Source organism: Salvia miltiorrhiza, chromosome 7, assembly GCF_028751815.1.
Source record: "Salvia miltiorrhiza cultivar Shanhuang (shh) chromosome 7, IMPLAD_Smil_shh, whole genome shotgun sequence".
Classification (NCBI taxonomy): domain Eukaryota; kingdom Viridiplantae; phylum Streptophyta; class Magnoliopsida; order Lamiales; family Lamiaceae; genus Salvia; species Salvia miltiorrhiza.
Window position 1 is genome coordinate 10517739 of NC_080393.1, and position 22159 is coordinate 10539897.

Sequence of the window (22159 nt, forward strand, 5' to 3'; positions counted from 1 at the left end):
GAATAACAATAAAAAAATACTGTGGTTTAAGATTAAAATACACTATCTACATATCTAAGGGGATCTACTGAGTATTTAACAAATGGATTAATTAACATTAATCGAGGTAATTAATAACTTATTAATAGTTAATAGCCTCCCATTTATTAGATTTAAAAAAACTTTGAATTTTGAAAAACGGAATTTTGATTTTGAATGTAACGGCTGCTTTTAATTTTTTAGTCAAATGGGGCATTAATGGGTGAGTCGTATTAATAAATGGAATTTGGCCAAAATTTGAAAGTGAAGTCCCCACATTGACCTTCTTGGAAGGTGGCAAATCAGTTTGAGAATGTTGATATTTTTGGAAATGTGGATTAATTAAGAGCCCTAGAAGTTGGGGTATAGAAAAAGATGTGCATTAGAGATAAGATAAGAGGGTGGGGTGAGACCTAGGAGATGGGTTTTTATTTATTTTATTTTATTTATAAAAAGGTTAGAATTGAGTGTACTTCTCAATCTCATATGGGTGCACTATTATGTGTTTAATGACAAGATTAAATTGTGCTATTGATGTGTATTTGCTTAATGGCCGCGTGTTATTTTGGGGGTATACTATGGTGTTGTAGGTTTGCATTATGAAATATGATAGGCAAATGACCACTTTTGTATGAATGATTAATCTTTAAAAAAAATTATTTTTCTCATCAATTCTTTATCTTGCAATTTAATAACAAAAGATACCGATAATCCATTATTTAGTAATATTTTCGTGGAAGAAAAAAAAATGAAAATTAGCCAAAAAGGATTGATATTATTTATACAAGTGTGTGTGAGAGAAGTATCTCACTATAGTTACAAGACTATATATAACAGTAACCTTCTTCCCCAAAATTCGACCTATACCTCTACAAACAACAATTAAAAAGAAAAAGAAAAAAAAAACTTATTTAATTAACTGCAAAGACCTACCTCGGTCCGGTGCCAATACAAATGAGATTTTGTGGCCTCTTTGATTTTTAGATAAAAGTAGGACATATGTCATTGTTTATTAATTATTATAAATATTTATACAATGACCGTTATTTATAAAATCATTTTTTTACATTAACAACGTTTAGGTTGAAACCACCATTATAGGTTAAAAATTAAAAACCATAGTAATAAATTGATTTTTTATTCAACCAATTTTGTGTTAGTCATTATAATTCAGAAATACAACAAAACCCAAAACGGTATCCACTCAAATTAAAGTGTTAGGAGATTTCCTTAGTTGAGCCTTAGTAAGGTTGGGCTTAGCGTAGCGGAGACTTTAGTCTTCTCCTTTGTTTTCGCCCTAAAGCCCATTCAATAAAATGAAAATAAATATCAAAACAAATTAAATTCAAATTAATCAACTACGGTCAAACGGCTCATATCTAAAATCACAAATTCAATAAGAATATATACTTGGACACAAATGGTTCACGAAAAAACACTACTATTAAATTTCTTGAATTTAAATTGAAATACATTCAAAACTAACGTTTTTGTTCACAAATAGCTAAATAAACGAGAAATTTAAAAATCATTAAGTATCATATGGGGATGATGGTATGTAACTGATTTTTTTTTTTTTTATAAAAAATAGGGTTAATTTCATATAAGTTATTAAATTTTCAATAGTTTTTTTATTTTACACACGAATTTTAATTTTTTTTATTAAAATTAATCAATTATTAATTTTCTCATTTTGCATACTCGTCCATTTTTTGACCAAACTTTGGGTATAAAACAACGTCGTTTCCATCAAACTACACAATACGACGTCATTTTTATTTTTCCACACACCTCTATTTATGTCACGCGAGCATATTGATACAAAACGAGTGCATTTATGCCATATCACCACAATAAAAAAATGGGAGAATATGCAAAATGAGAAAATTTTAATAGTTATATAATTTTAGTAAGTATTTTAAAGTTCAGTGTGTAAAATGAGAATTTATTGAAAATTTACTAAATTATATGTAATTAATCCAAAAAATATTTCATTTATGGTTATTTAGACGGAGAAGGTGAATTTATGATTAAAAGATTACAAATTTGAATCTTATTAACATCAATTATATCGAATAATCGAATAATTGCATAAGACTACGAGTTGCCTCTTTTTTAATATTTCAGTTTTTCTTTCCTCAAAAATAAAAAAATAAAAATTCAGATTTGCAGATTATAACAATTTGTAAATAAGTATCTTTTTTTTTGGAGGAAAGTAAATAAGTAAATTCTGTATTAGCAATTTATGAAGTTCGCTAATTTGTCCTAAAAAGAAGCCGTTAGCCACGTCAGAGATTCCAACGGTCACAAAGGAATGAATTCAAATCCAAACTCCCAACGGTCACTTAACTCAACTCAACATCTCCCATTTCCCTCCAATTTTGCCTCTTTCAATTTCGAGGGGAGTTTGCAGAATTCTCACTTCCTCTTTCTCTCGTTGAATAATAAGCACACGCACTGAAAAATCGAAAGATTTGAAGAAGCAAAGAAATGAATGGTTTTGAGAAGGGTTTGTCTCCGTCGAAATCGAATGCGAACCGCAATCTCCCGTCTTCTGGTATATCCTATTTTTTAATTGTTTGTTTCTTTTCCTTAATTGTTCATAGTTTCTTGAATTTTTTTTATTGTTTTTGTTTGTCGTTTTTGTCTTCTTCTATTTCTCGGGGTTTTCTTTGAATTTTTTTTTGGTTGTTCTGTGTTATGCCGGAAGTTGAATGTAGATTTCGTTAATTGAAGCTTTTTTATTGGTGAGATTAGTAGTTGATTCTTATTTTTGGCTAGGATCGGTGGAGAATGATGAAAATGATTCAAGTGTGGATAAATTGATTCCACAATTTGCAAACAACGAAATTGCATATGGCAAACATTTCATGTCTGGGGTTGCAAGAATGAAAATTCTTGCTGAGATAAAGGGAAATCCAAGCATTTGTGATGCTCAAGCTCACAAAAACTCCAATCTGGATTTGGAAAGTAGTCCCCCGAAAAGGGGAATTTGCAATTCTTCTGTGAAGGTTTATGACCCTTTGACGAACTACCTCTCCCCACGGCCTCGTTACCTGCGTTTCAATCCAAATAGGCGTCGCGAGATACTCAAGAGATTTGAGAAGGAGTTGAATAGCTCTCTTGATTCTGAGGAGGCTAGTGATGAAGAGGAGATTGCAGACTCTTCTCTTTCACCTCCAAAAGGAAGTGTCGTTGATGGTTATGAGGCAGTAGAGGAGGAGATTGCAGACTCTTCGCGTTCCCCTCCAAAAGGAAATGATGTAAATCAGAGAAATGGAGTTGCATCTGACGAAGGTAATGGTAGTGTCGTTGATGGTTATGAGTCGGAGGAGGAAGAGATGGAGGAAAAAGGATGGTGTCTTAGAGGGATATCAAAGCTGCTTTTTACACTGATTGCTTGTTTGTTGTTAACCTCCTACATTAGTCCAATGAGCTCACCAACAGATTTATCAACTCAACAAGCCATTTGGGATTTTAAAGATAGTGGTGTTGTGATCAAGAATCAAACACTTGAATTTTTCTGCACGAATTTGCATGGCAATGGCTTCTTTGAAGTGGAAGATGGAGGTAATAACAGTATTGACGAGGCAGAAGTCGAGGAAGAAAGTTATGGTGGTTATGATGAGAGCATCGAAGCAGGGATTGTTGTGTATTTGGAGTGGCACAAGAAGGAGATGGCTGGAAATGAGAATGTAAATAGTGAAGATAACAGTATTGAGGAGTTAGAAGTTGAGGAAGAAAATGGTGGTGAAACTGATGAGAGTATTGAGGCAGAAATTGTTGAATATTTGGAGTGGCATGATGAGAAGGAGATGATTGGAAATGAGAACGTGGATAGTCAAGATGTAGCTGATGAAGCTGCAGAATTTGAGGGCGTGAGAGATGCTCGATTTGAGTTTGAAGCTGATGAATCCGAGCACTTGATAGATGCAAAAACAGATGAAAATTTAGATGGTGGCATTTTGTTGGATATGGAAGTAGTGTCTTCTTATACTGGTTTGGATGAGGATAATGTAAACAAGGATGAAGCTGCAGAAACGGAGATTATAGGCAGTGGTGTAGATACCAATGCGTTCTTGCTGGTACCTGTATTGGAGGAGATACCAACGGAGTCCAAAGGCGCAGACGACACAAGATCAGTGGAGGAACTTGTTGTTCTTGAATCACATGAAGAGTTGAGTGATTCCACAGATGAAGTTGGAATGGAGAAATCGGAATGGAACACCGTTGTTGGAGTTTCTGCAGTACTACTCGTAGTTTCAACATCAATAGCCATCATTTATTCGAGAAAATCAAGAAGCAGCACATCTTCTAAGGGATCTGATCCTGTGCTAAAGCAAAAACTTGCAGCTGAGGGGAATGTGCTTCACCAAGCACCTGTGCTTCATTCCATTGATAGGAAAGTCGAGTTTTTGGCTAGAGCTTCACTACCATCATCTCACTCGAAGCTCGCCAGCCACATCCACGCGCCAACAGTCGAGTTGATTGGTGAGATCGTTGTTGGACAGCCTAGCAGAGTTGGAAACTCGGGGAAGTTCCAGATGATCGTGTCTGAAGACGAGTGCAAGCGTGGCTCACGACCTCAAGTGGTGGTTCCTGCGCCGTCTCAGCCATCTGCAGTCAGCTTCACTCCACGTGGAAGCTTTACTACTGAAAGAAAGATCTCAAAGAAAGAGGTATTTCATTCTTACCTAACCTACGATCATTTTGTTATTTAGTTTGGATCTCTATGTAATTGAAAGTAAATCAACAAACTCTTGGTTATTTTTGCATTGAACAGGGAGGCCGAAGTAGAGAAGCCATGATTGTTCCTACTCCAGTTAGGCGATCAAGCAGACTCCGAAATCGAACCACAGTTATGTCTCCATGAATCTTCGTCAGTTAGCTAGGATCTTTGTCTGAAACAGCATTCTCAGTTGTTTCTGCAATGTCTCTCTCTCTCACTAAAGCTAGGATCTTTGTCTGAAACAGCATCCTCATTTGTTGTCTTCCAACATCTAATTGTCTCTTTATCTTTAAACAAAATTATAATAATCTAGTTACTATATTTGCTTCTGAAATGTGGTTTTTTGCTGTTCCCTCCTATTTCTTGATAGCATTCAGACCATTTTATAACTATCTTGATAAACACTCAAATTTGCTTTTTATAAATTTCCTCCTATTTCTTGACAGAATCACACAAAGTTGGATAAAAAGTAGAACCAATTGTAACTTTTGATCTGAAATAAAAAGGTAATCTCATTTCTGTACTTTTTGTGCCTATGAACAATGAAAGAAAATAGAATATGATCACAAAATTGCTTATATACAACTCTTTCTCTCTCTCTCTCATGTGTGTGTGTGGATGTTATGTAAAACTTTTTCTTCAACATTCCAAATCCTGGTGAAGAGGGGTGAGAGGGGGCTTGGTGTTCATAACACCCCCTCTCTTAGTTGGAAATGATGAGAGAGAAACACCCCTTGAAGCCTTCTTTGATATGGTGGCCTTAGGTAGAGTATACTGCTTGTAGCTATGCAAACCAGTTCCACAGCTCTTGGAAGCCTTCAAATTTCTTCTATATGGAGTTGCTGCTTTCTTCATCAGATCTTCAATGCTTGCCACCCTTGAAAGTGATGTGAACGACTCTGATTTCCCTTTGTAAAACTGGGAAAGCCCTCTTCTGCACACACCAAATCATTTCATCTCATTTAGTCTCCACATAAAATATAAGATCCAAAAAAAATAAAAAAATCGAAGTTTCACTTACTTGATGGGCAATTGGTCCATGATCTCTGAAAGATCATATAGAGCTCCGCTGCAGCTGGAGTTCAACGATGACGATGAAGAAGATGATGACACATCATCTACTGTATCAGATGAAGTTATGGATGATCCATTTGAAGCATCTGAATCTTCTCCAATAGATGAAGATGAAGTAGCTGATAATGATTCAAATCTTTCTTCATTCTTCAAGTTGTTACCTTTATATTGCAACCATGAATCTTGAAACATATGATGATGATGGCTTTTCCCTCCTTCCATCTTCGACAGATTACACAAAAATAAAATTAAATCAAGAAAAAATTATCAAGAAACAGATTAAAGGGATCTCAAGAAACTCTTTTCTGCAGTGGGTAGATATATATAGTCTTCTCAAATACTTGAACAACATGAATTTCTTGGACCAATTAAATCAAACATATATATGGGCATGTAAAATGAGTGGATTAGGCTGCTTTTCCTTCTGGAGCAAAAAAGGTATCCCATCACCTTAGGGTGCATGGAAAATCCCATGTTTCCCACGCTGGGAATGCGACACGTGGACGCCATCCAGCGGCGCAGCTGTGTGGATTGGTACCGACGTGGAACGTGTCAATTTGTGATTGGGGATTGCACGGTTAGATTAGAGAAACTTGAGGTGAGTTTAGAGGGGCCCTCTAGTTTGATAATTTTAGACCAAATGTTTATTTGCCTTACTTTTTTTTTGCCTTATCTTTAGATTCGCCATTATCTTCTCGTATGGTTTGAAATGAATTCTTGACTTTGGGATTTTGCCCTACTTTGGGCATAGATAAGTTCAATAGTATTAGGAGGGCATCCACATCCTAGTCACCGTCTTCATCCCCACCTTACATGTATAACATTAAACTAATAAAACACATGTACCTATTGCTAATCCTCCACACCACAATCTTTAATTGCAAATAATATAGGATCATTTATATAATATTACAAAATTCTAAGTATTGGTGGTTTGATTCTTTATTATAAATTATATTGTACAACATACTCTATCATTTTACAATCGTGCTAATTGTATAGTACTTTATATTCTTTATCGTCACAGACATAATATATATGTGTGACACACATAAAAGTATTGGATTTGAATGGTAAGTATATATACAGAAAAAGATAAATTTTATCTTAAATTTTTAAAAAATAAATATTTTATATTACTTACATATTGATATATATGTATATATAAAGATTATTTTATACTACTAGTCATGAGAATAGTATAGATATAATACTTTAGAAATGAGATTTCAAATAGTTGTTGACAATGAATATAGAAATCAAGTAAGAGATAAATATTAAATCATAAAAAAAAAGGAAGGAGGGAGGTGGAATAAACATGGGATTGACCAAGCAAGAAGCACATGAAACATTTCTTGCCATTGGTTCCATATCGACATGACATGGCACCCCATATGTCCATATCCATTTCCCATATTTATTATAAACGATAAATTGCAATTGGAAAATTACGAATTATATTGGGTCTTAATCAGACATTGACTGGGTTCTCTATATATTATTCTTAAGATTTTTGGAAAGAATTTGTCATACAAAAAGTATAATAAATATGGATATACTCGCTCAATATTCTATTTTTTCTTATCCGAATTGATAAGGTAAAATATCATTGTTGCAATTTTTTTTTTCAAGAAATGGTATACTTTCACACTAATCATTAATAAAATTTGTTCACCAATTTGGGATGCTCATGTGATTAACACACCATTAAGATAATGAGCTTGTTGTAAATAAGAAATAAATTAACTATAGATAAGGCAATATAAAATGTTTGGACCTTTTCATATTAGCAAAACCCAATATATTATAATGGGTGCTAGAGATCATTAAGAAGACAATTAGTCGCGACACAGAGACTCCTAATCTGAATATGTATTGAGGATTAGAAGAGTGTAATTTATAATTATAAAATTGGTAAGCAAAAGTGCTTCAACGCGTTCAATCATTTTCAGTATATAACCTTATCATGAACTAAAGGCACATGTTGCTGACTAATTTTTCAGACTTCTTCTTTTCTTTTCCCCCTTTTTTTTTTTTCAGACTTATCACTAACAAGAATGTCAGTTTCCTAGTTGGGGACATCTTTATTGAATTATTCAGATAGACTTGCGACTTTCCATTATTCACAAAAATATTTCAACGGTTTATGTTTTAATTTGACAAAAAATCGTAGGAGAAGCATCGGAAATGGAATACTTTATACGAAAAAATTAAATATTTCAGATAAGGTAGCACGGTTTGAAGTTAAGGGTGAACATGATCTTATAACCATTCAGCTTTAAATTTACCTTTTTCAAACAAACCCAAGAAATTTAAATAGTAAATAGAGAATACACAGTCATATAGTCATATTGAGCAATGAAATTGAATTTTCGATCACTCATCTGAAAAAACACAAATTATGACAATTTTTTTCAATTTCAATCCAAAGTACCCTTGATCTTGCGGATCCTACTCTACCCAACCCAACCCATACACGTGATTCCCCCCTCTCCTGGCACAAATGAGCATAATTATGCCAAGTGTACCTAATGAATAATATAATTGACACGAATTTACCTATTTGTACCGGTTGTACCATCATTCAACTTCAGTCACAATTGACACAATTGTGCCAAATATATGTAATGAATGACACAATTGTGCCAACTGTACCATCATAACCCGCGCACCCCAACTCGATTTCGAAGCTCAACTTGCACGCAAATCAGAATCCGGTCCACCTAAATTAAAAATAAAACAGTCTTAAAACATAAAAAAAAATAGCCAAAATTTATATTTTTTAGATATGAGTCCAAATATTGAGGTTCATTGCTTAATATGACAGCCATCTCAAAAATTGACTCCGGTAATAAACCCGGCGGCTAATGCTAGCGGCTATGTTTTACTGGCGGATAATGTATACATTAGGTTCATAATTTTTTTTTGTTTCCAAATATACTTAAAGTACAATTTTTTTCATCCTCGTATTACTATTTTATTATACACAAACTTACCTTAATTTTGTATTTTTTTTTTAAATATATTCTATGAAGTAGAAATACATAATAGGCTTCTATTTAGACAAATTTGGATTATAGTGGTGTAATAAGTCTCGAATTTTTTATTTTATTTTATTTAACAGGAATTAATATAGCCTAACGCATAAAATAATAGAAAATGTTGGATAAAAATAATATATAATCATATATTATGAAACAGTAAAATACTAGAGAGCCTACCATATAATTATCCGCCAGTAATTCGTATCCTCTAGAATTAGCCGCGTGAAAGAAACCCTAAGCGGCTACTTCTAGCGGATACTTTTTACTGGCGGATAATAGTACCATGTCATTTATTACTGCTTTTTATATCACAATATACATAAATTTTATTTATTATCGTTCCAATTAATGGTTGTTGTATTTTTTTCAATTTTGAAGAGCTAAAGCTAATTTAATTGTGATTGGACAATTCAACCGGCAAGGGTGAAGCTTTATAGGGTGGGAATCTATAGGCTTTGCAGCAAATTAAGTCACGGGCGGCTAGAATTGAGTGGGCACGGCTTTTGTGGGATTTGTTTGAAAAAATTGAAGCTTTGATAAGAGAGATAAATTGGGTAGGGCCCATTTACACAATATTTTATGTTAAATTAGGGTTAAGAAGTAGAGAAGCAGCCGCACACTTGAGAGAAGGAAAAAATCAGCCGCTGGAGGAAAAAATCCATTGTTTTGGTTCCTCTTCTTCAAATCAGCCGCACTCCACTTGAGAGAAGGAAAAAATCAGCCCATTTACACAATATTTTACACAATTCACGCCATGGCTTCTTCTTCAAACCAAGTAAGTATACTTGTTATTTGTTTTGTATATGTTAGATATATTTATATGTTAAGAATCTATATGTTTTGTATATGTTTCGAATTTTGTATATTTTTAAGTAAGTATATGTTTTGTATGTTTCGAATTTTTATATGTTTTGTATATGGGTGAATTTTTATGTTAGAATCATTATGTTAGAATTTATATGTTTGTATGTTACAATTTATATGTTTCGAATTTTCATATGTTTTGTATAGTATTGAATTTTGATTTAGATATAGTATTTGTTAGATTTATTTATATGTTTCGTATATGTTAGATATAGTGTAGTTGAGTGCTGTTACAAGTTTGAGTATAGTTTCAGTGTTGTTAGAATTTTTATTTAGTTGAAGCATATTTAGATATATTTAATCGTCTATTTAGATCATTAGGTTAATTTTACTGTATTACGCATAAAATAATAACGTTTTTTTTGGTTATTCAGAATTTAAAAATTTATAAAATACTAATAAAAACATATAGAACCATAATTACCTAATATCCGCCAGTAATTAATCTTTTTAAGAAGTAGCCGCCGGGTTTGAAAACACCAGGCGGCTACTTCTTAAAAAAATTAATTACTGGCGGATACTTGTTTATTGTGGTTCTATATTTTTTTATTTATGTTTCTAGTAATTTAATAGTTAATTATGCATTATTATTAGTTGATGTTTGTTAATTCATTATGCTTTGTAAATTGAGTTATTTTTTGTATTGAATAGGTCCCTTATTCGAGGCGCGAGCAAATCAATCGTGTGGCAGTTGAGATCAGTACGTACAACAATATTACTTACCTATCGACAGTAGTCTCGAGACTAAACGAAATTGGCGGTTTTGCACTGGAGAATACGTTCAGGCATGGGTGCTTTGGGATGATGTTGGATTGGCAGCCGGGCCAGAAGTGCAATGCTGCATTGCACCATATTGTCTCTCGTCATCTTAAGATCACGAGAGACGATGAGGATGATGAGATCTGCTTCTACATCAACGGGAGGAACGTTGAGTTTACTCCGAGAGATTTCGCTCTCGTGACAGGATTGTCCTTTGGGGATGATCCTTTTGACCCCGAGGCTGAGCACGATCTGAGTCGGGCTCATACATTTAGACAATTTTGCCGCTCTCAACCGGTGTCAGTGCGGGAGCTGGCGGATATATATTTCGACACCGTCAATCCAGTGGTTGACACCGACGGCGGGTTGTACCTCCGTGTGGCCCACTTGTTGGTGCTACACGCATTTGTATTAGGAGTGGACGTGCGCCGACCCGTGCAGTCCTGGACTTGGAAGCTGGTGGATGATTTGCCGACCTTTTCCAGATTTCCTTGGGGATCGTGCGCGTATAGAAGCTTGAACTACAGGTTGAAGCACAGCACAATCAAAAAGGATTGTAAAAAGTATCACTTCTACGGTCCTTCTTGGGCCCTATTCATTTGGGGTCTTGAGAAAATTCCCTATTTGGGCCCAGCCATAGCCATATGCAATGCGGGGGTTTACCCTAGATTTCGGAGGTGGACGTTCGTGAAGACCAAGTTGGATGGGTTACAGAGTTATTTTGAGTCTCCGGTAATAATTTAGTTGTTTATTTGTTAATATTATTTTAGTTTATGAATATTAATGTTTGACTACATTTTTTTTGTTTCTAGGAGAACGGGATATGGGAGATGGTCCCCGATGAGTACGAGGCCAAGACATCTTACTGGCTATCGGTGGCAGGCGTCAATGCCGGGATAGGGGTTCGAGTACCAGAGCCGGCAGTCTTTGGTCATAGGCAGCCTCGGCAGCGCTACACTGGTGGGGACCACAACGAGGATGCTCCTGAGCATCAACCTCGGCGTCGCAGTATGAGACAGGATACTGGCAAGCGCCCGAGGGGACAAATAGTGGACACCTCATCGAGCAGCAGCCATCACGATCAGAGCATTGGGGGCGATCACCCCGTTGATTCTGGTCGAAGGTCTCACAGTCACAGAGCCCCGAGGCCTAGGCACGAGGATGCTCCTGCACCTTCACAGTGGAGCGAGGAGGATTGGCAGCGCATGCAGCACATGATGCGCGAGAGTGAGGAACGGGTAGCGAGGACCGTGGAGGACAGCCTGTTCAGGAGGATTAAGAGATATTTCGAGGACAAGTTCGATGCTATGCGTTGCCGATGCTCGCATAGCACTGATGTTCACGTGCCCAGACCTGCTCCACGATCTCACTCTGACAGGAGACGCGAGCCCCAGCCCGAGCCCGACTCCGATCCGGCGCAGCCTACATCCTCAGAGGCCCCATCGCATCACCAATCCCCTGCACATGAGTCTCCTGCACGAGAGGTGGGACAGACTACTGGTGATGCCATGCACACCCCGCAGTGGCAGCATGATCCGTTTGGTGGCCCGACTAGTTTTGGGCATGTGCAGACTCCGCACATGGGTGTCCACCACATGCCCACATTCGAGGCGTCCAGTTCTTATGGCGGGCCACGCTACTCGTGGGCTGAGCCGGGCACGAGTTCAGCATACCCTTTTGAGCCGGCCCGTTCTTCGGCTCCGATCCTGACTCAAGATGAGATGCACGAGTATTGGAAGCAGTTTAGAGGGGTATGTTGTCGTTGCATTAAATTTACAAGTCATTTAATTTAAATTATGTCAACATTGTTTAACTTGCGTTGTTTTATGTGAATTATAGGGAGTTTCTGAGGCAGTTTCTGAGGCAGTAGCTGCTGTTCCCCTCAGTATTTGTGCACCGGAGGCTCCACGCAGAAGTCGCCGAGAACGGAACCCGTCGGCTGCACTTCGATCACCATACGTGCACAGCGCCGTGCCGAGACCCGTCGACTCACAGTATGTTGACGGGTTTGACCGTATGATGAAAGCTGGCAACCGTGGCAACTACCGGACGATGTCGGTGGCAGAGAGCGAACACCCTCTCCCGTGGAGCTTTTGGACCACTATGCAAAACACGAGGAGGGACCTCTCGTCCAATGTTGGTTAATTTATGAATCAGTTGTTATCATGAAAGTCTGGTCACTTGTTACTAACATTTAAGTACGTGCAGGCTGTTGATTGCTACATGATGACGATGAGATCGAGGTTGATGAGGGGTGATGACTTGATAGACGGTGTTGATGCGAGGACCACCATCGTATTGGATACAGAGTTATTCGTAAGCATTTAATTAAATATTATTATTGGATACAGAATTATAATCAAATATGCTTTTAATATAATGTTTAATTGCTGCAGAAATATTTCGATGATGAATTCACGCAGTTGAAGTCAGCGTGGCGGGAAATATTTCCCGCGAAGGCAGAAGGGCGGTTTATATATTCCGACGGAGTTTTTGCTACGTGGCAACCGCATGCCAAGAAGATGTATATGGTGCATGGGCAGGGGGTATCTTCGACTCATGGCGATTGGATGAATGCCACAACGGTACACATATATCTACAGTATCAATATGTTGGAGTAGTTCATTTTTTATTTCCTCTTCACCAATTGCATTTGCGCGTGCAGCTCATTTTGCCTATACATGTGTGTGGACATTACATTACATGCCGAGTGGATTTGCTGAGTGGAGTTTGCGACATCTTCGATTCGCAGTTGTTCAAGACCATGCCGCAGCCGCGCTTCGATGTGATCGCCGCCCTATATCCGCTGCAGTGCCTGTTGGGTAAGATGCTTGAAGTGTCCCAGTGGTTCGCAAGGACCACGATTGTCGACAACCCGTTGGAAAACCTCCAATGGCGAAGGTTGAAAATCCAATATGCCGACGAGAATGAGCAGTTTCAGCAGCCAGATCAATGCAGCTCCGGTGTTTTTGCGTGCATGTATGTGGAGCGTCTGATATCAGGCTCGCCGAGCCTTGCGTGGGGCAATGGGCACGCCGCCGACTATAGGCGCAAGATAGGCAGTAGCATCTACGAGTTTTGCATCCCCGCACCGAAATAGCTTATGTATTTGTACATTTAAATGATAATTATGCAAATGACGTTTTGATTAGAGGTTGCAGTATCTTTTTGAGTATTTTTCTATGATTTTCCATTTGCATCCTAGATAAAATTATGAAATAAGATGATTAATGAAACTAGCCGCCAGTAAATAATTATCCGCAAGCAGTAGCCGCTTGAAAACATTTCAGCGGCTAATCACGGCGGGTAATTAATTTCTGGCGGCTACTTGGGCTAAACGTCTTATTTGATAGTTTAATGCATAAAAAAACATACTTTGGGTGTTTTATGCTATTAACTAAACTTTTATATAAAACATTGTTCACTTCTCCAAAGTCTCATTCATAATTTCAACTCATAATTGTTAAGACATGTCCATGTTGGTCATTACTAAAGGCGTGTGTTTTCTGCTTCAAATATTTCAAATCAGGCAACACAATAGCTTCTAAAACATCAAAAAACCGCTAATTATCATTCTATCCGCCAGTAAATACATATCCGCGGCCAGTAGCCGCTGATGTTTATTGTTGGGCGGCTACTAGTGATAAACCATTAATTACTGGCGGATAGTGAGCATTCCATGGTGTTTGCTAGTTCATCGATATTATGCAAATGAAACCGCTTCGAAATTTATTCAATCAGTATCCAATACTCCCAACTTCAGAACATCACTTACTGGAATGAACTAGCTCTACTGAATATTCAATCAGTATCCAATACTCCCAACAACAATATCCATCAAAATTTAATTTAAAAGGTAATTAAGCTACTGCTCCCAGCCCGTACCCTTGCATGCTCTACGTGTGTGGCCAGGCGAGCCACATAGACCACAGGTTTTGGGTGCTCGTTTTCCCAGACTACTTGATGCATCCGCTGTTGTGGTCCTTTGAGTCGGCCTCTCACCAGCTGAAGGAATTCTAGATTCTCTTGGTCGACCAGCTTGTCGCCGAGAAAGGTTTGGCAAAACAATATCAGATGCAACTTCAAACGGAATTTCCCAGTGCTCTAAGGGAGGCAAGTGATTTACTGCTCCGGAGTATGTTTGAACCAGTGAACTCCGCAAGTAGTAAGCTTCCACGTAATCTTCCACTGGCTCTTTCGCCTCACTGCGAAAAGAAAGCTAATATTTAGTAGGCATCTAATAACTGTAATTTTATAATAAAATAGATTTAGCATACGTAATGGCTGCGATCGCATGAGAACACGGCATGCCGTCCAGGTCGAATTCATTGCATTCACAGCTCTTCGCTTGAAGGTCAACCATGAAGCGACGATCACCAGCACGAACCCTGTATTTTCTCTCGGAGGTCCTCTTCGCAGTGTAGCGACGACTCTTTGAGATCTCCGCACTTATCTTCTGTTTTGCCTCTGGAGTAAGAAGGTCATCGCTCTCTTCCGCAGACGCAAGTCTGTCATTGAACCACTGCTCCAGAACCATCCTGATTGCCTCCAGCATGGAGCATATAGGAAGGCGTCTGGCCCACAACAAACGGGCATTCAAAGCCTCGGCAGCATTAGATGTAAGAAAACTATAACGGGTCACCGGACTTTGTGATCGTGCCCACTTCTCAGGGCCTACGCGCATCAACTTCCCGTACGCCGCCGGCTTCAATTGAGCCATAGCCGACATTGCACGTGAGTAGCATTTGGTAACTCGCTCTTCACAGCATTAGCAATGGAGACATGCGCATCAGAGACAACTAGTAAGTTGTCCGGCTGACCAAAAGTTTGTCTCACATTTGAGAGGAACCACTTCCATGACTCATCATTCTCGATCGGCCCGACACCAAATGCCAACGGAAAAACTTGCTCGTTTGCGTCTTTTGTCACGGCGACGAACAAAATGCCATTGTTCTTCCCCTTCAAGTGTGTGCCGTCGACCACAATCACTGGCCGAAGCGAAAAGAAGAAAGGTGTGATGGAAGCCGCAAGAGCAAGAAACAGATGTTTGAACCGGTTGTTTTCGTCTACTTCGAAATCCATCACGGTGCCTGGATTCGCTTGAGTTAGGGCATACAAATATTTGGGCAGAAGAAGGAACGAATCATCAATTCGACCGTATATCTTCTCTAAGCTGAGATTTCTTGCACGCAGCGCGACATCATATTTGATTCTGACGCCAAATTCACGTAACAACTCCGACATAATAGATTTCGGCTTAATGACCTCTCCGTCATCGCGTATTCTTTTTTCCACATAAGCTGCAACCACATTCGAATGTGCCTTTATTCGTTTCAAAATGCCCAACTCCCCTTCGCAAGAGTGCTCTTTAAACTTATGCACTCCCCACATCCCTCCGCCGTGACAAGATGCACGCACATCGAACTTGCACTTATCAGAGTGCTTGCACTTGTAATAGAGGCGTCCCTGATCTGAGCGTACAACTTTTGCCTCAGCCCCTTGCTTCATATTCCAGAAGCCAACAGCAAGGACCAATTCTTCTTTACTGTTGTAAAAAGAGTTCTTCCCCAAATCAGCAACTCTGGACAGCTCACTCTCGCGAGCAACGAGCGAAGTCGTGGCGTCCACTGGAATCAACGGAACTATCCAATTAGATAGTTCACCGGTCGAGTCCGTCGGATTTCCGTGACGGGTTCTACTTTGTCGGATCCAACCTGCTCGCTCGGTCGCCGTGAACTCTATCAGATCATCGTCTAATAAATCCTCAGAGGCGGCAGAATCTGTGCCCGACTCGTTCGTTGGATCGTATTCTTTGTCTTCTTCATCAGAATCGTCATCAGGTTCTTCGGCTTCGTCTTCAGGTTGTACGGCTTCTTCATCAGAATCGTCATCCGTCCGCACCTGGTTGAATCTCCCGCACATTTCATTCAGATTCCATGCGGATTCGTCCAACAGTTGCCCATCCCATGAAAAGTACTGTGTTGGAGGCGCGCTCTCGCGAGCATGATACGACGTCTCATACTGACTAGATTGTGCTTCATCATCTCCGTATCCCGAAGCCTGGCCAAAATCAAAAGTAGGGATGTACGCTTCTTCGACCGGGTCGTTGTTGTGCTCAACGTACACCATGGGATATTCGGCAGTTTCCAACAAGCCTTGCACATCATCGTCGTCACTTATTACGCATTTCGTCTCCCTTCCAAATCGATTGGTCGCCAAATAATACAATTGATAGTTCGGGCTCAACGAATGCATTGTCAGCACATTGTTGATGCTGTATATCAGGCTCGCAACTGTTTCATTTAAGAGGGGAAGGACCTCCGTAGCCCCGCCAACATAGTGTATACCATCGACGACTCCGTTGTATCTCACATATATGTATCTCACGAATTCCATCTATAAAACCACATAAAATACAGTATTAAAATACGTTTAAAAAGTTCAAAACATCACAATAAGCTCGAAAAATGAAGTATCCGCCAGTAAATCATTATCCGACACCAGTAGCCGCTGACCTTGTAGGGTCGGCGGCTATTATCGTTTTCTAATGATATTCTGGCGGATACTTTATTTTTTGGGTTCAAAACATTCAATTATATTAGAAAAAAGTTTAATATTTCCCTAACATGTTTTTAAATTTCAGATAATAAAGAAATTCATTAAAATAACGTAAAACATGCTCTCAACGTTAAAAACAACGTACGATTAAACATGCAAACTATAATTTATACAAACAATACAGGAGAATCACCTTTTCGGGCTGAAATTCAACACAAATTGCCTCCTCTCGCACAAAACCACTCAAATCTTTAGGGTATGCCTGAATTTATGAAATTCAAGGTGAGTATTTCAATTTGTGTTTTGGTCATTCACAAATGCAGCCTTATAAGGACTAAACTTGATTCCTTACAAAAAGTTCACGTGAAGTGCAGTGTTCATTCAATACGGCTTCAATCTATTATTGCATGTCACCTCACGCATGCATAAAATTAGCATTAATGCCCCACTACAACCAAATTTTTTGCAGAGTCACCTTCTCAGTATGTACTTTTAATTTTTTACTAAAAAATTAAAAGTAAAAAATCGCAACAAATACAAAAGGGGAATGCGTATGTTATATTTAAACATTCATAACAAGCTGAAAAATTAAAAATTATACATAATTTGACATAAAATATTATTTTCTGCCTAACAGACCAAGTATCCGCCAGAAAATCGTACAAAAAGTTCAGTAGCCGCCATATATTTTTTGTTAGCGGCTACTGATAAATCAAATAATTTAATGGCGGATACTTTACTTTTTGGCTATATAATATTATTTCATTACCGAATATATGAATTTCCAAATAATTGGTATATAATTTCTTATTATTTTATGTGCAAGTCTATTATTTTTTGTGTAGTCAAATCATGCATAAAGTGAGTGTTATTACCCCCACTATAATCCAAATTTTGGCAGATTCACTATCTCTCATATTTCCCATCCATGTGTACTTCTTGTACTGTACATATTTCACTATCTCTCATATTTCCCCTTGTAAAATTAAATAAAAATCTAAAAATAACGGTGCATATGTAACAATAAAAAATCACGAAGGATAAAAATTCACAATCATGCTAATTATGAACAAAGTATTTTTTTTGAAGCGAATAACACAAGTATCCGCCAGTAATTAGTAGCCGTTGAATAGTAGCCGCCGGTCACAAACTTCAGCGGCTACTTCGGCCGGCTACGAATTACTGGCGGATACATAGTTTAATGGTTTCAAAAAAAAAAATCTTAAGAATTGACATGTTCGTGATTTTTTTGGCCTTCGTATTAATGTTTGTAACACACAAACGTCCCCTAATTTATTCAAAATTTGCAAATCTATTTAATCTTATAATGCATGAAAGTGACGTTTTCTCACATTTTGTACCAATTTTAACTGTTTTCTTACACAACTCTTACACAATTTCCATCATCATCAACTTTTACACAAAAAACCAAGCAACCCATCACCATCAAACTTGCTTTTCGGTCTTTGACTTTGAAAGTGGGTAGTTTTGCAAGACATATTATTGAAGTGGGTAGATTCCCCTATTAACACTTTAAGATTTGTGTACAAGTATTATGTTATTACTATTACATTTTACATTTGATGCTTGTTTTGTAATGCGTTATAAATTAAAAATGTATTTTAATTTTGTATCATTGCATCTAAGAAATTGAAGTTCAAATTAAGTTCTATTCAACAATAATGAACCTTGTCCAACCCAAAAAATGAGAAAAATACTAGGAGGTACTTAACTAATTTTTCAATATGTTATTTCTATAAAATTATACAACTATGATTAATTTAAAAATGTGTTAATAGGGGAATCTACCCACTTCAATAATATGTCTTGCAAAACTACCCACTTTCAAAGTCAAAGACCGAAAAGCAAGTTTGATGGTGATGGGTTGCTTGGTTTTTTGTGTAAAAGTTGATGATGATGGAAATTGTGTAAGAGTTGTGTAAGAAAACAGTTAAAATTGGTACAAAATGTGAGAAAACGTCACTTTCATGCATTATAAGATTAAATAGATTTGCAAATTTTGAATAAATTAGGGGACGTTTGTGTGTTACAAACATTAATACGAAGGCCAAAAAAATCACGAACATGTCAATTCTTAAGATTTTTTTTTTTGAAACCATTAAACTATGTATCCGCCAGTAATTCGTAGCCGGCCGAAGTAGCCGCTGAAGTTTGTGACCGGCGGCTACTATTCAACGGCTACTAATTACTGGCGGATACTTGTGTTATTCGCTTCAAAAAAAATACTTTGTTCATAATTAGCATGATTGTGAATTTTTATCCTTCGTGATTTTTTATTGTTACATATGCACCGTTATTTTTAGATTTTTATTTAATTTTACAAGGGGAAATATGAGAGATAGTGAAATATGTACAGTACAAGAAGTACACATGGATGGGAAATATGAGAGATAGTGAATCTGCCAAAATTTGGATTATAGTGGGGGTAATAACACTCACTTTATGCATGATTTGACTACACAAAAAATAATAGACTTGCACATAAAATAATAAGAAATTATATACCAATTATTTGGAAATTCATATATTCGGTAATGAAATAATATTATATAGCCAAAAAGTAAAGTATCCGCCATTAAATTATTTGATTTATCAGTAGCCGCTAACAAAAAATATATGGCGGCTACTGAACTTTTTGTACGATTTTCTGGCGGATACTTGGTCTGTTAGGCAGAAAATAATATTTTATGTCAAATTATGTATAATTTTTAATTTTTCAGCTTGTTATGAATGTTTAAATATAACATACGCATTCCCCTTTTGTATTTGTTGCGATTTTTTACTTTTAATTTTTTAGTAAAAAATTAAAAGTACATACTGAGAAGGTGACTCTGCAAAAAATTTGGTTGTAGTGGGGCATTAATGCTAATTTTATGCATGCGTGAGGTGACATGCAATAATAGATTGAAGCCGTATTGAATGAACACTGCACTTCACGTGAACTTTTTGTAAGGAATCAAGTTTAGTCCTTATAAGGCTGCATTTGGGAATGACCAAAACACAAATTGAAATACTCACCTTGAATTTCATAAATTCAGGCATACCCTAAAGATTTGAGTGGTTTTGTGCGAGAGGAGGCAATTTGTGTTGAATTTCAGCCCGAAAAGGTGATTCTCCTGTATTGTTTGTATAAATTATAGTTTGCATGTTTAATCGTACGTTGTTTTTAACGTTGAGAGCATGTTTTACGTTATTTTAATGAATTTCTTTATTATCTGAAATTTAAAAGCATGTTAGGGAAATATTAAACTTTTTTCTAATATAATTGAATGTTTTGAACCCAAAAAATAAAGTATCCGCCAGAATATCATTAGAAAACGATAATAGCCGCCGACCCTACAAGGTCAGCGGCTACTGGTGTCGGATAATGATTTACTGGCGGATACTTCATTTTTCGAGCTTATTGTGATGTTTTGAACTTTTTAAACGTATTTTAATACTGTATTTTATGTGGTTTTATAGATGGAATTCGTGAGATACATATATGTGAGATACAACGGAGTCGTCGATGGTATACACTATGTTGGCGGGGCTACGGAGGTCCTTCCCCTCTTAAATGAAACAGTTGCGAGCCTGATATACAGCATCAACAATGTGCTGACAATGCATTCGTTGAGCCCGAACTATCAATTGTATTATTTGGCGACCAATCGATTTGGAAGGGAGACGAAATGCGTAATAAGTGACGACGATGATGTGCAAGGCTTGTTGGAAACTGCCGAATATCCCATGGTGTACGTTGAGCACAACAACGACCCGGTCGAAGAAGCGTACATCCCTACTTTTGATTTTGGCCAGGCTTCGGGATACGGAGATGATGAAGCACAATCTAGTCAGTATGAGACGTCGTATCATGCTCGCGAGAGCGCGCCTCCAACACAGTACTTTTCATGGGATGGGCAACTGTTGGACGAATCCGTATGGAATCTGAATGAAATGTGCGGGAGATTCAACCAGGTGCGGACGGATGACGATTCTGATGAAGAAGCCGTACAACCTGAAGACGAAGCCGAAGAACCTGATGACGATTCTGATGAAGAAGACGAAGAATACGATCCAACGAACGAGTCGGGCACAGATTCTGCCGCCTCTGAGGATTTATTAGACGATGATCTGATAGAGTTCACGGCGACCGAGCGAGCAGGTTGGATCCGACAAAGTAGAACCCGTCACGGAAATCCGACGGACTCGACCGGTGAACTATCTAATTGGATAGTTCCGTTGATTCCAGTGGACGCCACGACTTCGCTCGTTGCTCGCGAGAGTGAGCTGTCCAGAGTTGCTGATTTGGGGAAGAACTCTTTTTACAACAGTAAAGAAGAATTGGTCCTTGCTGTTGGCTTCTGGAATATGAAGCAAGGGGCTGAGGCAAAAGTTGTACGCTCAGATCAGGGACGCCTCTATTACAAGTGCAAGCACTCTGATAAGTGCAAGTTCGATGTGCGTGCATCTTGTCACGGCGGAGGGATGTGGGGAGTGCATAAGTTTAAAGAGCACTCTTGCGAAGGGGAGTTGGGCATTTTGAAACGAATAAAGGCACATTCGAATGTGGTTGCAGCTTATGTGGAAAAAAGAATACGCGATGACGGAGAGGTCATTAAGCCGAAATCTATTATGTCGGAGTTGTTACGTGAATTTGGCGTCAGAATCAAATATGATGTCGCGCTGCGTGCAAGAAATCTCAGCTTAGAGAAGATATACGGTCGAATTGATGATTCGTTCCTTCTTCTGCCCAAATATTTGTATGCCCTAACTCAAGCGAATCCAGGCACCGTGATGGATTTCGAAGTAGACGAAAACAACCGGTTCAAACATCTGTTTCTTGCTCTTGCGGCTTCCATCACACCTTTCTTCTTTTCGCTTCGGCCAGTGATTGTGGTCGACGGCACACACTTGAAGGGGAAGAACAATGGCATTTTGTTCGTCGCCGTGACAAAAGACGCAAACGAGCAAGTTTTTCCGTTGGCATTTGGTGTCGGGCCGATCGAGAATGATGAGTCATGGAAGTGGTTCCTCTCAAATGTGAGACAAACTTTTGGTCAGCCGGACAACTTACTAGTTGTCTCTGATGCGCATGTCTCCATTGCTAAT

The 22159-nt window shown here is 38.0% G+C and overlaps 4 protein-coding genes across 4 annotated transcripts; 2 read left to right on the plus strand and 2 right to left on the minus strand.

Moving 5' to 3' along the window:
* Nucleotides 1-2372: 2372 nt before the first annotated feature.
* Nucleotides 2373-6173, plus strand: LOC130992520 (uncharacterized). The gene is made up of 3 exons (XM_057917183.1): nucleotides 2373-2575; nucleotides 2800-4697; nucleotides 4802-6173. The coding sequence occupies exons 1-3, from the start codon at nucleotides 2509-2511 to the stop codon at nucleotides 4889-4891; spliced, it is 2055 nt and encodes a 684-aa protein (XP_057773166.1). The 5' UTR covers nucleotides 2373-2508; the 3' UTR covers nucleotides 4892-6173.
* On the minus strand, nucleotides 5234-6180 carry LOC130992521 (protein OXIDATIVE STRESS 3-like). The gene is made up of 2 exons (XM_057917184.1): nucleotides 5769-6180; nucleotides 5234-5681 (listed from the first exon to the last, which is right to left on the minus strand). Exons 1-2 carry the CDS (start codon nucleotides 6041-6043, stop codon nucleotides 5387-5389), a joined length of 570 nt encoding a protein of 189 aa, XP_057773167.1. The 5' UTR covers nucleotides 6044-6180; the 3' UTR covers nucleotides 5234-5386.
* Nucleotides 6181-9497: 3317 nt separating this feature from the next.
* Nucleotides 9498-13589, plus strand: LOC130993806 (uncharacterized). Its single transcript, XM_057918843.1, has 7 exons — nucleotides 9498-9640; nucleotides 10381-11220; nucleotides 11301-12239; nucleotides 12328-12624; nucleotides 12697-12804; nucleotides 12885-13073; nucleotides 13155-13589. The coding sequence occupies exons 1-7, from the start codon at nucleotides 9620-9622 to the stop codon at nucleotides 13587-13589; spliced, it is 2829 nt and encodes a 942-aa protein (XP_057774826.1). The 5' UTR covers nucleotides 9498-9619.
* Nucleotides 13590-14183: 594 nt separating this feature from the next.
* Nucleotides 14184-17701, minus strand: LOC130993807 (uncharacterized). The gene is made up of 4 exons (XM_057918844.1): nucleotides 17241-17701; nucleotides 15310-16885; nucleotides 14767-15247; nucleotides 14184-14694 (listed from the first exon to the last, which is right to left on the minus strand). Exons 2-4 carry the CDS (start codon nucleotides 16883-16885, stop codon nucleotides 14355-14357), a joined length of 2397 nt encoding a protein of 798 aa, XP_057774827.1. The 5' UTR covers nucleotides 17241-17701; the 3' UTR covers nucleotides 14184-14354.
* Nucleotides 17702-22159: the final 4458 nt, after the last annotated feature.

Excerpts from the sequence above, each read along its gene's own strand:
- LOC130992520 (XM_057917183.1), top strand. The coding sequence starts at position 2,509 with ATGAATGGTTTTGAGAAGGGTTTGTCTCCGTCGAAATCGAATGCGAAC. Across the intron at positions 2,576-2,799 it reads CCGCAATCTCCCGTCTTCTG|GATCGGTGGAGAATGATGAA; the intron begins GTATATCCTATT and ends ATTTTTGGCTAG. Across the intron at positions 4,698-4,801 it reads GAAAGATCTCAAAGAAAGAG|GGAGGCCGAAGTAGAGAAGC; the intron begins GTATTTCATTCT and ends TGCATTGAACAG.
- LOC130992521 (XM_057917184.1), bottom strand. The coding sequence starts at position 6,043 with ATGGAAGGAGGGAAAAGCCATCATCATCATATGTTTCAAGATTCATGG. Across the intron at positions 5,682-5,768 it reads ATGGACCAATTGCCCATCAA|AAGAGGGCTTTCCCAGTTTT; the intron begins GTAAGTGAAACT and ends TGGTGTGTGCAG.
- LOC130993806 (XM_057918843.1), top strand. The coding sequence starts at position 9,620 with ATGGCTTCTTCTTCAAACCAA. Across the intron at positions 12,240-12,327 it reads ATTGGAAGCAGTTTAGAGGG|GGAGTTTCTGAGGCAGTTTC; the intron begins GTATGTTGTCGT and ends TGTGAATTATAG. Across the intron at positions 12,805-12,884 it reads TATTGGATACAGAGTTATTC|AAATATTTCGATGATGAATT; the intron begins GTAAGCATTTAA and ends TAATTGCTGCAG.
- LOC130993807 (XM_057918844.1), bottom strand. The coding sequence starts at position 16,885 with ATGGAATTCGTGAGATACATATATGTGAGATACAACGGAGTCGTCGAT. Across the intron at positions 15,248-15,309 it reads AAATGTGAGACAAACTTTTG|AGCGAGTTACCAAATGCTAC; the intron begins GTCAGCCGGACA and ends AATGCTGTGAAG. Across the intron at positions 14,695-14,766 it reads CATGCGATCGCAGCCATTAC|TGAGGCGAAAGAGCCAGTGG; the intron begins GTATGCTAAATC and ends TTCTTTTCGCAG.